The sequence below is a fragment of the Centruroides sculpturatus genome, unplaced genomic scaffold (genome assembly GCF_000671375.1).
Source record: "Centruroides sculpturatus isolate CEXI.00-Female unplaced genomic scaffold, Cexi_2.0 scaffold235, whole genome shotgun sequence".
In the NCBI taxonomy this organism is placed as follows: domain Eukaryota; kingdom Metazoa; phylum Arthropoda; class Arachnida; order Scorpiones; family Buthidae; genus Centruroides; species Centruroides sculpturatus.
Window position 1 is genome coordinate 349635 of NW_019384436.1, and position 15092 is coordinate 364726.

Consider the following 15092-nt stretch of genomic DNA (forward strand, 5'->3'; position numbering starts at 1 on the left):
TTTTTTTTTTTTTTTTTTTTTTTTTTTTTTTTTTTTTCCAAACCGGCATTCATAGTATTCGCCTAGAGAATTTCGATACACTCCTATGTCGAAGAAATTAAGAACCGGCGTGTAGAGTACGTTTGACCTCGATACAAAAATTTTCCTTTGGGCTGTTATGAACAAATGTACATTATTGGTTGGCGCAGACACCTGTTCGAATTGACATTAGGACCTACGCCCATAAGGGGCTACTCCCATTATGACATCACAAGTGATTTTTTTGGTAGACTCGCCAGCGGTTTAGTATAAATACTGTGATAACTGATGTATTTCACTAAATCTTGGAGAACTAACAAGATGAAAACAGTAAGTGGTCTTATGTTATAACAATATTTAAAGCAGTATTCTCTCTACTATCTACAATATAGAAAATATTAATAATTATTTTGTCGCGTAATTTCTTAAATTTCACCATTTTAATGGCGGAAAAGTACTTTCATTTGTTACTTTTTAAGTAAATTAAAAATTCTCAATCAACATATAGATTATGTAAACTACATAAAACATGGATCTGTGTTTAACGCCATTCGTTGTTTTCTGCTTGAATTTTCCTATTTAACGATTTATAAAGATTAAAATTTTATTAATATAGCCTATATATATATATGCAAATTATATAAAAGTAATGGAATTTTTTCATCATCATTTCTTCAAATCAGTTAACACTAGCAAGCATTAAAATTAATGGGGAAAAGTTAGCAAAGAAGAAATATATAATCATTCGAAACGTATAAGCTAAGTGTGAAAACGGTGTTTAAAATAATATCAAATTCTATTGTCAGATAAGTCTGTATGTTTATCCACATCACATACGAAAGCAGCAATAGTTATCATTCGTTTTCATTAGTTAAATGAACCGTTAACGATATTTGTATGCTTATATATATATAGGCTTGTATGTGTATTCATTACTCGAGCGCATGCTCTGAAAGATAAATTTCTGAAACGAGTTAAACTTGTTCTTAAATTTAATTCCTTTTGACCATTCGTTTTTTGAATTTTAACTCGCTTATGCTTATGAAGAGCTCTAACTCGAAAATTATTTATATAATTTGATTTCTAATTATCTCTATGGTTGAAATTTGATCAACATTCTTTCTATTTTTAATCATTTAAAAAATATTAATTTTATTTTAAATTTAATTTTCTTATAATATTTTAACAATTCTTAAATGCGTATAGTAATAAACATGAATACAACGAATCGACTACTGAGGGAGATAAATCAAGAAATATATTGTCTGATGTATTTAGTGAATACAGAATAAAGAATAGTTGTCACATTCACAAATAAAATAAATATTATTATTTTTATTAATAATATGTATTAAAAAAAAACCCTAATTAATTTTCTCTACGTGTTTACTTTCCTTCTCCGAATATAACAGATGATAAGAATATTATAAAACAATTATAAATCTTTTCAAAAATATAGATATTGCATTCATTTATAACATGCTTTAAATCGATATGTGACTATAGAAAATATTACTAATAAAATTTTTTTTACAGTGACAGGTAATAATAATAATTAAATTGATTATAAAGTGTACCAATACATATATTTATTTTATTATTTTATTTAATTTAATGAAAAAAATATATATATACTATAAGGTTTTAACTTTTATATCGTTAATATCGAAATAGTGTTCGTTTTGCTATGTCGTAATATTACCTATAAACTGAATCAAAGAAAAAAAAAAAGTAGAAATGTCATTGCTAAAGTGGCACGATTTTGTTATTTTTGGTTTTAGAACTAAATTTTTAAACCCATTTCATCTATTATATTTCAGATTTATATTTCTATTAAAATAAAATTTTTTACTTAAAGATTTTAATTTATAAAAAATAGATTTTAAAATACCTTTTAGGTATATCAATGTGTAGTAAAATTAAGATTATAGTTAAAAATTATTTTGAATTAAAAATAAATAAATAAACCTTTATTTATTTATGAAAATATCAGTTCTTTTGCTTTGATCAGTTTATAAATAGATATGGGTTAATTTAAACAAAAGCATTTTATATTATCCAATGCCGTAATTATATTCTTAAGCATTTCATATAAACATACAACATAGATTCAAAATATACTTACGAATAAAGATATTTGTTGATGAAAAGAAATATTAATAAATTATTATAAAATAAAAATATAGCATATAAATACAAGACTATTGTGTTATATTGTTATATATCGTATTATATATATTTATAGTATAGATTATTTATTAAAGAATTTTAGATTTATCTAGACAATAATTTTGATAAGTAAATCAGATACATAGTTAATGCATCATCCGATTTTCTTATCAAAGTATATATAAAGGATGCTCCATAAGAACAGTGTTTTTGAATCTTATGTAATTTAAATAATTTTAACTATTCTATACATATTTATATAATGCAGTAAATTTATTAAAAATCTCTATGTATTAGATTGATTGCAAGTGTTTTTACAATTTTTATTTTTATCATATCCAATTATTCAATATGTAAATCAAAAAAATATTATTACATTATTATTAAGATTTAAATTATGGACTTTATGTAAAATTATTCAAATTTACATATTATTTTGAAATATGTATATACTGAATATATTTAATTATAAAAAAACACTCTTAAAATCTTATTTTATTTAGTTGCACACGAGCGATTTTTTTTAAATTAATGCAGTAAAATCCAATTTTACAGTTTAGAAATGATTCGTTTTATGGAAAATTAACGAGAATAATAAAGTAGTNGCTATGAGTTCAATTTAATATAAATTGAAAGCAGTAAATAGTTTTATCTAAAATCATTTCAATCTTAATTTAGATATTAATATATGTTGAATAAGATATATAGTTTATATATGTTGAATAGAATTAGATTACTTAATAGTAGTGTCAGGTTTATATGTTTATGTGTTGAAATCTTAGTATAAACAAGAATATTTATAAAAAGGTTGTTTCTATTTAAATATATAACATTTTAGTTTTTAAAATGTTTAATATTTATGCTTAATTGTGTGATAAAATCAAATGAGCAACGTATAAAAGAAAAGTTCACTTTCGCTTCTTGTAAACTAATCCAGAGGTATATTTACAGTATCAAGTAAAGTATATTAGGTATCGATATATTAGTATAATTAACCATAATTAGTATAACAATACTTATTAAGGTTATAAAAGTCAGGTGGTCGAGAGCTTGTTTGGGACCCGCGAGTAGATCGGGCCTCTTTTGCCATTTATTTAGCAATTAAAATACATAGAATGTTCATTAATGTTAATTAAAAAAAGCATTCTTAAAGATTTTATTTTTCATTGATAAAAATAACATTAATTTATATGGATAGGAAGTATTACGAGCCCTCAAAGTTTTCTCCAGTACGAGGGAAAATCCCTCTTTCTCGGCGGCCCTGATAATACGTATTGCTTTGTAACTAATATACAATTGTAACTTATTTTCACAAAACCTGTTCCATTAATGCACTTACTCCTCTCATTTTTCAGGACATGACTATCGATACTTTTGTAAATTTCGCTCGCGAAGTTGTAATCTTCACTTCATAAATGAAATAATTAATAAAATAGCTGATAAAATTGATAAGATTAAACACAAAATACCCAAAAATAAAAATCTAATAGGAATAGATAAATATCTAATCCTATTAGGTTTTTCTTTTTTGTTCAGAGATGTCATTTTCACGACAAGAGATGTTACGCCTATATAACAGAACATATGAATTATCCTATTGATATAATATTCTAATTAAGTCTTTACAATGAAATGCTCTTTTTATTGTAAGAAGCTATAATAACACGTTACTGCCTGTATATTATAATATATTATTATTTTCCTAATGATCAAAATGAAAAGATTTTCAACGTCTAAAAATAAAACAACAACAACAGTAATAATAATATAAAGTGTTAATAGATACATATGACATTTATTTCACCCTAAATAATAAATCAACATGAGTCCGTTACATGTCATAACACTTCACTTGTTCCGTTAAATTAATTAATTTATTAATTCTGTCATTATTAATTTGGAGAAAACAAATAATTATATAAAAACAAACTTATAACATTTTAAATAATTTCCAGTAGGCCTAATAACGATCAATGCTTAGTCTCCAAACTGCTATAAGACTAATAACATTTCTAAAAAAGTTTTACGAAATCGTGACATAAAAGATACAAGAGTATGAGTTAAATTCAGTAATTACCTTAATATATTATAATATTGCGAATGTATTTTTGACAATAAAATACAACGAAGTGATTAATGCATTCGTTGAATAATAATGTGATGTGGAAGAAACGAGCTTCGATACAAATTTTGTTACTTAATTAATGATTATAAACCACGGCCTGGTTTAGTTAGAAAATTTTCGTTTGTCGATTTCCCCGAAGGTGTTTCGTTAAAGGCTATTCTAAATTGAAACCCGAAACACCCAATCGTGATGCTTTCGACAATTGTTATCCTTTCTCATTGTGTAATTCGTCCTATAAACAAACAATCGCAATCTTCTTTAAGCTCTCGAGATTCGCTGTTTGTCGACGCAGTCAATTAGCATATTTTAATAGACTAACAAGATATACCGTCAACAAAATTAATTGAAAGTACCTAAAGTGATTTAAGATCTATAGTTCGAGAAATAAATTTAATACAATAAAGAATGAAGACAATAAAGTGATACAATAAAGAAAATAATTCTTTACAGAAAAAGTATAAATGAAGCATAAGTTTAAGTGAAAAATATTATTTTTATTAATAAAAATTTCATAAAAGAATACAATTTGAACAGTTTTACTGCTTAATTTTTCGTAATGATTTGCAAGGGTAAATGTTTATTATTGCGATTTAATTTTTTTATTTTGTATTTCTGTTAAAAAAAAAAATATATAACTAGAAAGAGAAATAAACAGTATGAAAAGTTTGTATTTTCATATGATGACATCTGTTGATCTTAAAACAATTTAAAATTGGAAACTAAAATTAATTATATCACTCTTAAGTATATTTATATTGGAAGTCATACGAAGAAATAGCAATCTTTTTCATTATTTTTGATTTTACTGTTCACAAAACAGAGTAATTATGTTCATCACCTAACCAATTTTTGTTTTCTTTTTCTATATGAAAGACAAAATATCTATTTTAATTTATTTATTGGATAAAAACAAAACGTTTCTCTATAATTAACAATTCTTGAAATGTTGCCATTCTATCGCATTGTGGTACGCAAAGATAAAAATCTATCGTTTATAATGTTCATTTCTTGGATCAGGATTTCTTTCGATGAGTCCTGGTGGTTAATACCCTTCGTAAATTGAAAAATATCCTCTCGAAACATCATATAAACAGTTTTGTAAAAATATATAAACGATTATTATTTCTATATACAGTAGAGCCTCGATTATCCGACCCCCGATTAACCGTCACCTCGGTTAACCGACCGTCCTAGTCCGCGAATTTCAAATGTCCGCTAGTGATGTGGTGCTACAATATTTGGCTATGTCTTGGCTACTTTAATATTATTTTTACGTGTTTTAGCTGGCAACACTGGATCGACCATGAAAGGGAGCTAGTATTTAAACGAAGCTTAATTTTCTAGTTTTTAACGATACAATAGCGATGATTATTATTTTAAAAAATTTTTGTTACGCTTAACATCGATGAAAATTCAACGCGAAGCAGGTTAATAGCGATATACTAATATACTAATTACATGGGATATAATAATATACTACACTAATAATGGATTTTTTCATACTTTTCGGTTATACAACTTTTCAATTATCCGACCAACCCCAGTCCCCAATTGAGTCGGATAATCGAGGCTCTACTGTACTGTATATAAATTGACAATTATACATTGGTCACCTCTCAGATCAGAAGGATGTTTTCTGAGGAAACACTGACTTGGACATTTCGATAATTTTATATTAACGAGGAGGATTGTTGTTAATGAGGAGAATAAAAATACATTTAAAATTAGAATGCACATTCATCATTTTATCTATAAAGAATTACCATTAAGATGTTGAACGAATAAAATTTATGGAAACATTTCAGATACTGTATTTATATTTATAGATATTATTATTATTTTTTCAGATCTCATTCTTTCGATCTTTTATATTATTTAAAATAATGATTGAAAATATAGGTCTCATATTTACATACCACAGAGTTTCTTGACAATCAATATTTTTAAACTCGAAGTTTTCTTATGTGAAATTTTTCATAATTAACTATAAAACTGATAATTAGGTATTTCATTATGATTTTTCTAATGTACAACTATTGTGATTAATCTAATGTCCCGAGGGAGGTAAAACCGGCAATGTAAAAAAAGTAGTCGATTTATAGCTGCAATAAATCTTGTCATAACTTGACACCTTGTAATTACTCCACCAACACGTAAAACAATGCGTCAACCCTAATAAATGAATAAAGTTTGCAGTAAAATTTAAAGAATATTGCTCCTTTTATTATACTCTAGAACTATACCGATTCTATTGAATATCTCTTTTGTTTTTATTGCTAACTTTTAGATTTAAAATTATCCGAGCAACTTAATCGCATTAATTCAGTCAACGAACTTCATATAAATTTTAATGAGAATCTTATTAGGGATAAAAATCGCTTGTAAATTTGAAAATTTTATGAGTATTTTATTTAAAATTATTAATGAAAGAAAGGAAATATTTCAAGTTTATCCACAATGAGTAGGATTAGGTCTATATCTATAAGTCAACAATATTTGTAAAGATGTTAAATAGGAATCTTTGGCGTTTTTACTGCATTGAATATTATAAAACTATTATGAAATTAATATTATTTTAACTAACAAAATAAAATATTTAAGAATACTTTTTATTAATAAAAAAAATACATTTATTTGTTTAAGGTGAAATGACTAAAGTGGCTCCTTACAATTTCTCGACGGTCCTATTTAAAAAGTGTGTTGATATTATAATACTCCATTGATTTTTTTAAATATACGAAGAAAAAACAAACATTATTTTAAAAATTGTAAAACTCTTAATAATTTTTTATGGATATTCTGTAAAAATTTTAGTTTGAAAATTTTCATTTTTCTTAAAATATCATTAATCAATTTTTTGATCTTTTATTTATTTGGAGAATTTAATATTCTATTATGATGGAAGATTATATCTTTATGCTTTTCGGATTATACGTATCATGAATATTTCCCTAATGCATAATAGAAAAAGAATATTAAATTATTTATTATCATAAAAATTAATTTCTAAAATAAATGTGAATAAATGCAGCAATAAATAGTTTTTTTGCTGCATTTTATGCTTATTTACGCGGTTTATTTTTTACGCTTTTAAATATTCTGTCTTTTAGCAATTGAAAAAAGTATAATTTGTATACTTTAAAATTTAATAACTGTAACAAAAATTACTCAAATATTGTTTAAGCTGATTAATTTCCAAGGAGTAACAACAGTTACTCCTTGGAAATTAATTAACTTGAACGAATTTTGTTCAATTTTTATACTTTATTCGTTATATATCTCATTTTTAAAAGAAAAGTTATTGAAATCACAAAAATCAAGTAATCTAGCAGATTGGAAATCGAATATGAAACTTTCCGATTAAAATTCTGTATGCTTCTACTATCGTTTGTTGGACTTTATTAATTTTCTCGAAGCTTATCATTAAAAATATAAAACTTAAATTAATAATAATAATAATTTCAATATTGAATAATAATAAATAATGAAGTTATTGATTGATAAAATTATTTTTATATTTTAATTTGTATTGAATTAAAAATTGCGTTATTGTGAAAATTTTTTGAATAAACATATACAGGTATACCTCGCCTTACGTCGGTAATTGGTTCCAGGAAAACGACGTAAGTCGAAAAACGACGTAAGTCGAATTTACCTGTCTCCGAATCTACTTATCACTAGGAAAGCATTTTAAATAATATATGGTTAATAAAAATCTATTTTAAGCTTACAAACAAATAAATTTTAGTTTTTAATATAGTACAAAAAAAGTAATCTAAATTTACGAATGCGTGTACTGTAAATACAGTACATACTTGTATATATTTTAATATGATTTTATGTGCTTTAAACGTTTATCTAGTGATATTACGACTTCAATATTTGTGGCGGACAGACGTAAAGTCGAATAAAATGACTTAAACTTGATTTTTATTTTTCCATATACTTTTTTAACAAGCGACGTATAATCGGGAACGACGTAACTCGAAACCGACGTAAGTCGAGGTATGCCTGTAGTCGAATAACATTGGATTAATATATTAATAGAATTTGTAACGATACGAATTTAAACAAAAAGTATAAACTATCCCAATTCCTATGTTCCTATGTCTTATTCAAGAAATAACAAAATACAAATGAATACTGTTATCCCTCGGAGATTGGTCTCAGAATCCTCGGTTGATAACAAAATCAGCGGATGTTCAAGACGTTTATGATCATCCTTCCGTATATTTTCATCTCTAGATTACTTATAATATCTAATATAAAGTAAATATTATGTAAATAGTCATTATATTTTAATTATTTAGGAAATAATGACAAGAAAAAGTTTGTACCTATTCAGTACAAAACGCTACTATCGTAGACCAATCAATAAATAGGTTGTTGCCGATTTTCTTTCAACACTTATAGATTGTTTTCGAAAGAGAAATTCATAAAATAAAACATAGAATATTTAAAATACAAGAAAAATTTCAAGTTTTTTTGGAAGTTTCTAGATATTTTTTCGAATATTTTCGATTTGTGGTTAGTTGAATTCTCAGACACGAAGGACTGATCGTATATTTATTCCTAAGATTAGAATCGAAAATTGGTATATTAATGTCATTTAATAAAAAACCTACTCGATAGTTCTTATAGGGAACCTTACAATTAATAGTTTCTCGCTTATGGTGTATATTTCGCATATTTATATTCCTATACAATACAATTATTCGGTGTACTTAATGTATTCCTAAATGTATCAAATGCATCAAAATTATATTTAACAATAGAGTTCGCAACTCGTTTGTGATAAGCAAAACATTTTTTAGCATTGAACTACATGAGGATTTAATTATTACATTTAAAAAATTGGAATATGTCAGTTTTATCTATTTTTCCTCATTATGTCGCATTTGTTAGAATATTCTGACAGTTGGCATATAACCATTAATAAAAGCTTCTGTTACAGATTTATCGCTTTAAAAGTCTTTCTTTCTTCTCATTGAGCTACTGTATTTTATGAAATTAATAACATTTATAACAGAGATGGTAATATCTAAAGATATATGTAGTCTTGTAAAGATTTAATACGTTTCTAATTATTTTGTCGCGTAATTTCTTAAATTTCACCATTTTAATGGCGGAAAAGTACTTTCATTTGTTACTTTTTAAGTAAATTAAAAATTCTCAATCAACATATAGATTATGTAAACTACATAAAACATGGATCTGTGTTTAACGCCATTCGTTGTTTTCTGCTTGAATTTTCCTATTTAACGATTTATAAAGATTAAAATTTTATTAATATAGCCTATATATATATATGCAAATTATATAAAAGTAATGGAATTTTTTCATCATCATTTCTTCAAATCAGTTAACACTAGCAAGCATTAAAATTAATGGGGAAAAGTTAGCAAAGAAGAAATATATAATCATTCGAAACGTATAAGCTAAGTGTGAAAACGGTGTTTAAAATAATATCAAATTCTATTGTCAGATAAGTCTGTATGTTTATCCACATCACATACGAAAGCAGCAATAGTTATCATTCGTTTTCATTAGTTAAATGAACCGTTAACGATATTTGTATGCTTATATATATATAGGCTTGTATGTGTATTCATTACTCGAGCGCATGCTCTGAAAGATAAATTTCTGAAACGAGTTAAACTTGTTCTTAAATTTAATTCCTTTTGACCATTCGTTTTTTGAATTTTAACTCGCTTATGCTTATGAAGAGCTCTAACTCGAAAATTATTTATATAATTTGATTTCTAATTATCTCTATGGTTGAAATTTGATCAACATTCTTTCTATTTTTAATCATTTAAAAAATATTAATTTTATTTTAAATTTAATTTTCTTATAATATTTTAACAATTCTTAAATGCGTATAGTAATAAACATGAATACAACGAATCGACTACTGAGGGAGATAAATCAAGAAATATATTGTCTGATGTATTTAGTGAATACAGAATAAAGAATAGTTGTCACATTCACAAATAAAATAAATATTATTATTTTTATTAATAATATGTATTAAAAAAAACCTAATTAATTTTCTCTACGTGTTTACTTTCCTTCTCCGAATATAACAGATGAAAAGAATATTATAAAACAATTATAAATCTTTTCAAAAATACAGATATTGCATTCATTTATAACATGATTTAAATCGATATGTGACTATAGAAAATATTACTAATAAAAATTTTTTTTACAGTGACAGGTAATAATAATAATTAAATTGATTATAAAGTGTACCAATACATATATTTATTTTATTATTTTATTTAATTTAATGAAAAAAATATATATATACTATAAGGTTTTAACTTTTATATCGTTAATATCGAAATAGTGTTCGTTTTGCTATGTCGTAATATTACCTATAAACTGAATCAAAGAAAAAAAAAAAGTAGAAATGTCATTGCTAAAGTGGCACGATTTTGTTATTTTTGGTTTTAGAACTAAATTTTTAAACCCATTTCATCTATTATATTTCAGATTTATATTTCTATTAAAATAAAATTTTTTACTTAAAGATTTTAATTTATAAAAAATAGATTTTAAAATACCTTTTAGGTATATCAATGTGTAGTAAAATTAAGATTATAGTTAAAAATTATTTTGAATTAAAAATAAATAAATAAACCTTTATTTATTTATGAAAATATCAGTTCTTTTGCTTTGATCAGTTTATAAATAGATATGGGTTAATTTAAACAAAAGCATTTTATATTATCCAATGCCGTAATTATATTCTTAAGCATTTCATATAAACATACAACATAGATTCAAAATATACTTACGAATAAAGATATTTGTTGATGAAAAGAAATATTAATAAATTATTATAAAATAAAAATATAGCATATAAATACAAGACTATTGTGTTATATTGTTATATATCGTATTATATATATTTATAGTATAGATTATTTATTAAAGAATTTTAGATTTATCTAGACAATAATTTTGATAAGTAAATCAGATACATAGTTAATGCATCATCCGATTTTCTTATCAAAGTATATATAAAGGATGCTCCATAAGAACAGTGTTTTTGAATCTTATGTAATTTAAATAATTTTAACTATTCTATACATATTTATATAATGCAGTAAATTTATTAAAAATCTCTATGTATTAGATTGATTGCAAGTGTTTTTACAATTTTTATTTTTATCATATCCAATTATTCAATATGTAAATCAAAAAAATATTATTACATTATTATTAAGATTTAAATTATGGACTTTATGTAAAATTATTCAAATTTACATATTATTTTGAAATATGTATATACTGAATATATTTAATTATAAAAAAACACTCTTAAAATCTTATTTTATTTAGTTGCACACGAGCGATTTTTTTTAAATTAATGCAGTAAAATCCAATTTTACAGTTTAGAAATGATTCGTTTTATGGAAAATTAACGAGAATAATAAAGTAGTAAGTGATGTAAATACCTTGAAAATAAACGTTTGAGTTCATAATAATGTATATTATGAAAATATATTATAGACTGCGTACTAAGTACTAAAACCTTCACTTTATTAACATATGTATTATGTAAATTATTTGTTTATTTATGTATATTTACTAATATTTGTAACGTAGGTCTTTATAAGTCTATAAAGATTTAAATACATCTTTATATAATACAAATATATATTATTCTAAAGATTCATTATATATAACGTGTTATAAATTAACGAATAATCGTCGAATATAATGTAGAAAATTGAGATATAAAAAAAAAGTTCATAAAATTCAGTGTAGTTTTAAAATGCAAAGTTAAGAAATATTAGTTATTTTAATAATCAAAAATTTTCACGTTACAGATTTCAGTACAGAAATTTTATTAATTATGATATTGACATACTTAACAGAATCCAAACTTATTTGATTTCAATAGGATTGATTGTTCAAAAAAAAAAATGATCTAGGCCTACATTCGTTAATTAAATGCCAGTCTTAAAAAATCGTCATTTTTATAATAATTATTTAAATTCCTCAATAAAATTATTGGACGAATTATCAATAATATAATCGTTATCGCTTTTGTGTTACGTCATTGATCAGAATTCGTAAAATCCCTTCTGGACTTAACGACCACACCCTTTAGTCCAAAATTCGGGTCAAATAATTTTAACCTCTTTTATAGAATATGCCACATCAATACGACTTGCCTTCAAATTTGGAGTTGGTCCTATTTTTTTTTTTTTTTTTTTTTTTTTTTTCCAAACCGGCATTCATAGTATTCGCCTAGAGAATTTCGATACACTCCTATGTCGAAGAAATTAAGAACCGGCGTGTAGAGTACGTTTGACCTCGATACAAAAATTTTCCTTTGGGCTGTTATGAACAAATGTACATTATTGGTTGGCGCAGACACCTGTTCGAATTGACATTAGGACCTACGCCCATAAGGGGCTACTCCCATTATGACATCACAAGTGATTTTTTTGGTAGACTCGCCAGCGGTTTAGTATAAATACTGTGATAACTGATGTATTTCACTAAATCTTGGAGAACTAACAAGATGAAAACAGTAAGTGGTCTTATGTTATAACAATATTTAAAGCAGTATTCTCTCTACTATCTACAATATAGAAAATATTAACTCTAAAATTATAAAGTTTTTACTAATACTTTATAACTTTAAAGGCTAGCAAAATGTCTTTAAATGGCATATTCAAAAATCTATACTGTATAGTAAATTTTGGAACTGTATGATTTTTAAGGAATGACATACAAAAATATTAATGTATATATTATTCAAGAACTGTATTCAAAAATGTATTTATTAGAATCAAAATTTTTGAAAATTATTTAAGAATTTATTTTTATTAGGAAACATTTGTTAACGCTTTAATATTTTATTATTTAGATTTTTGTAAATTAAAGCGAATATTTATTTGGAATTTCGAAAGAGATCGGTCAAATTTTTGAGAATTTACACTAAAATATTTAATAACTTCAGTAGATGTTGAGGAGTATTATAGATAAAATTGTGTATTTATTTGGATTTATTAGCATTGAAAATTTTTTTGAGTTTTCTAAATCTGTTACTTTGGAATTTAGAAATGTAATTCTGGAATATGTATTTTACATTATGACAAAATTTATTTGACTTTTAGATTATATAAATTCATTTCAGTATCCTAAAATTAATTTAGACATTTAAAAGTAATTTCTTTTAAAGAAAATATATTTACTCTTTGTTTTAGGAGGAATTTAGAATCATTTAACTCAAAATGAATTTTTGGCATTTTTCAGATAATCTTTGGAGTTATCCTATTGTTTGCCGCCGTAGCAGTGGCCGAAGATGAGAAGGACGAGATGACAGAGGTTTCCGAATCCGCATACCGACCCGTATATTACGGACCATCTTACGGAGGTGCCCGTTACGGTAGCGGTTATGGCGATTACGGAAGTTACGGACGTGGCCACGGAGCTTACGGCTACGGCAAGTATGGAGATCACGGACGTTACGGAGATCGCGGATACGGCGCCTACGGCGGACACAATTATGGTTTATACAGAGATCACGATCGTTACGGAGGTCAAGGAGGTGCATACGGTCGTTACAGAAATGTCGATGCCTACAATCGCAATAAGGGCGCCGGTTACGAAAAAGCCTACGCTTTCGACAAACAGGCTGCTTATAGAGATCATGGAGCCGACCGTGGTCATTACGGTGGTTATTACGGAGATCACGGAAAATACGGCAACTACGGCCGAGGCGCATACGGCAGTCATGGTTACGATCGTCACGCAGCACGCGATAGATACGGTGCTCACGGATACGGCAGACACGGTTACGATGGTGGCGATTATGCTGGTCATGGTAAAGCTTTTACTACCATGTACTTCAACACCCCAGGCGGACACTATTAATAAAACGTTATTAAGGTTGGTAGATCGTAGTATTTATATATGAAAATTAACTCGGGGGTGCTTACCCACCCTAAATCTTAAAGGCTGATTATAGAAGCGAAGTTTTAGCCTAGCCATGGCTTAAATCATCCTATGTGCCACCAAATTTTCACCATTGTACAAATAGTTAACGGTTTTTAATTATTGTTGGCCATGTCGAAAAGCCATGACTCAAACTGGGATACAGGCAAGGCTAAACTTCCTTCTGTAACCGGCCTTAAATCTTGCATATCTGTGGAAAATTTTGGTACAGAATGTAATATGAGAATGCAATAATTCTACTACACATAGAAACTGTATTTTCTACATTTTCTATGGGTTCCAAATGTTGTAATTTCCATTAATCCATTCATGTTACAACGAATACGATTTGTACTCAAATTTTTTCACATGAGTGTAATAACGAATATAATTATTTCATTTCTTTTTTTTTTAACTTTTATTAATATAATTTGCTAAATTATTGTGTGTTTAAGACTATTTTTATTTCGATTCAGATTTCGATGATGTCAGACAACTCAAACGGAGAGGAAAGCTTCCCTATCCCATCTGCTACTTGATTGTCATACCCTTGTGAATAGACTCATCACCGGGATCCGTTCCGATAAAAACAAATTTGTATACGAACATCAAATTTTATAATTTATTTATTTATTTAAAAAAATATTAAGTAAATAAAAAACTGTATTTAATATATTTTCGTAGAAATTATTTGTTTAAGATTTAATCAATACTTTAATTCTAACTTATAGAATTTTGCTTTTTGCATTTTTTCTTCCTGGAAAAAAAATGTGGATAAAATATATATAAATACTACATATTTTTTCTCAGTTGACACCAA

The 15092-nt window shown here is 25.7% G+C and overlaps 1 protein-coding gene across 1 annotated transcript in view; it reads left to right on the plus strand.

The window, feature by feature from the left end:
• LOC111619933 (glycine-rich cell wall structural protein-like) overlaps positions 1-14878 on the plus strand; it is a 61982-nt gene extending 47104 nt beyond the window's left edge. Inside the window, exons 2-3 of the mRNA XM_023361756.1 lie at positions 13592-14227; positions 14749-14878. Coding sequence (XP_023217524.1) covers positions 13655-14212 — 558 coding nt within the window. The 5' untranslated portion in view covers positions 13592-13654 and the 3' untranslated portion in view covers positions 14213-14227; positions 14749-14878. The remainder of the gene's footprint in view (positions 1-13591; positions 14228-14748) is intronic.
• Positions 14879-15092: the final 214 nt, after the last annotated feature.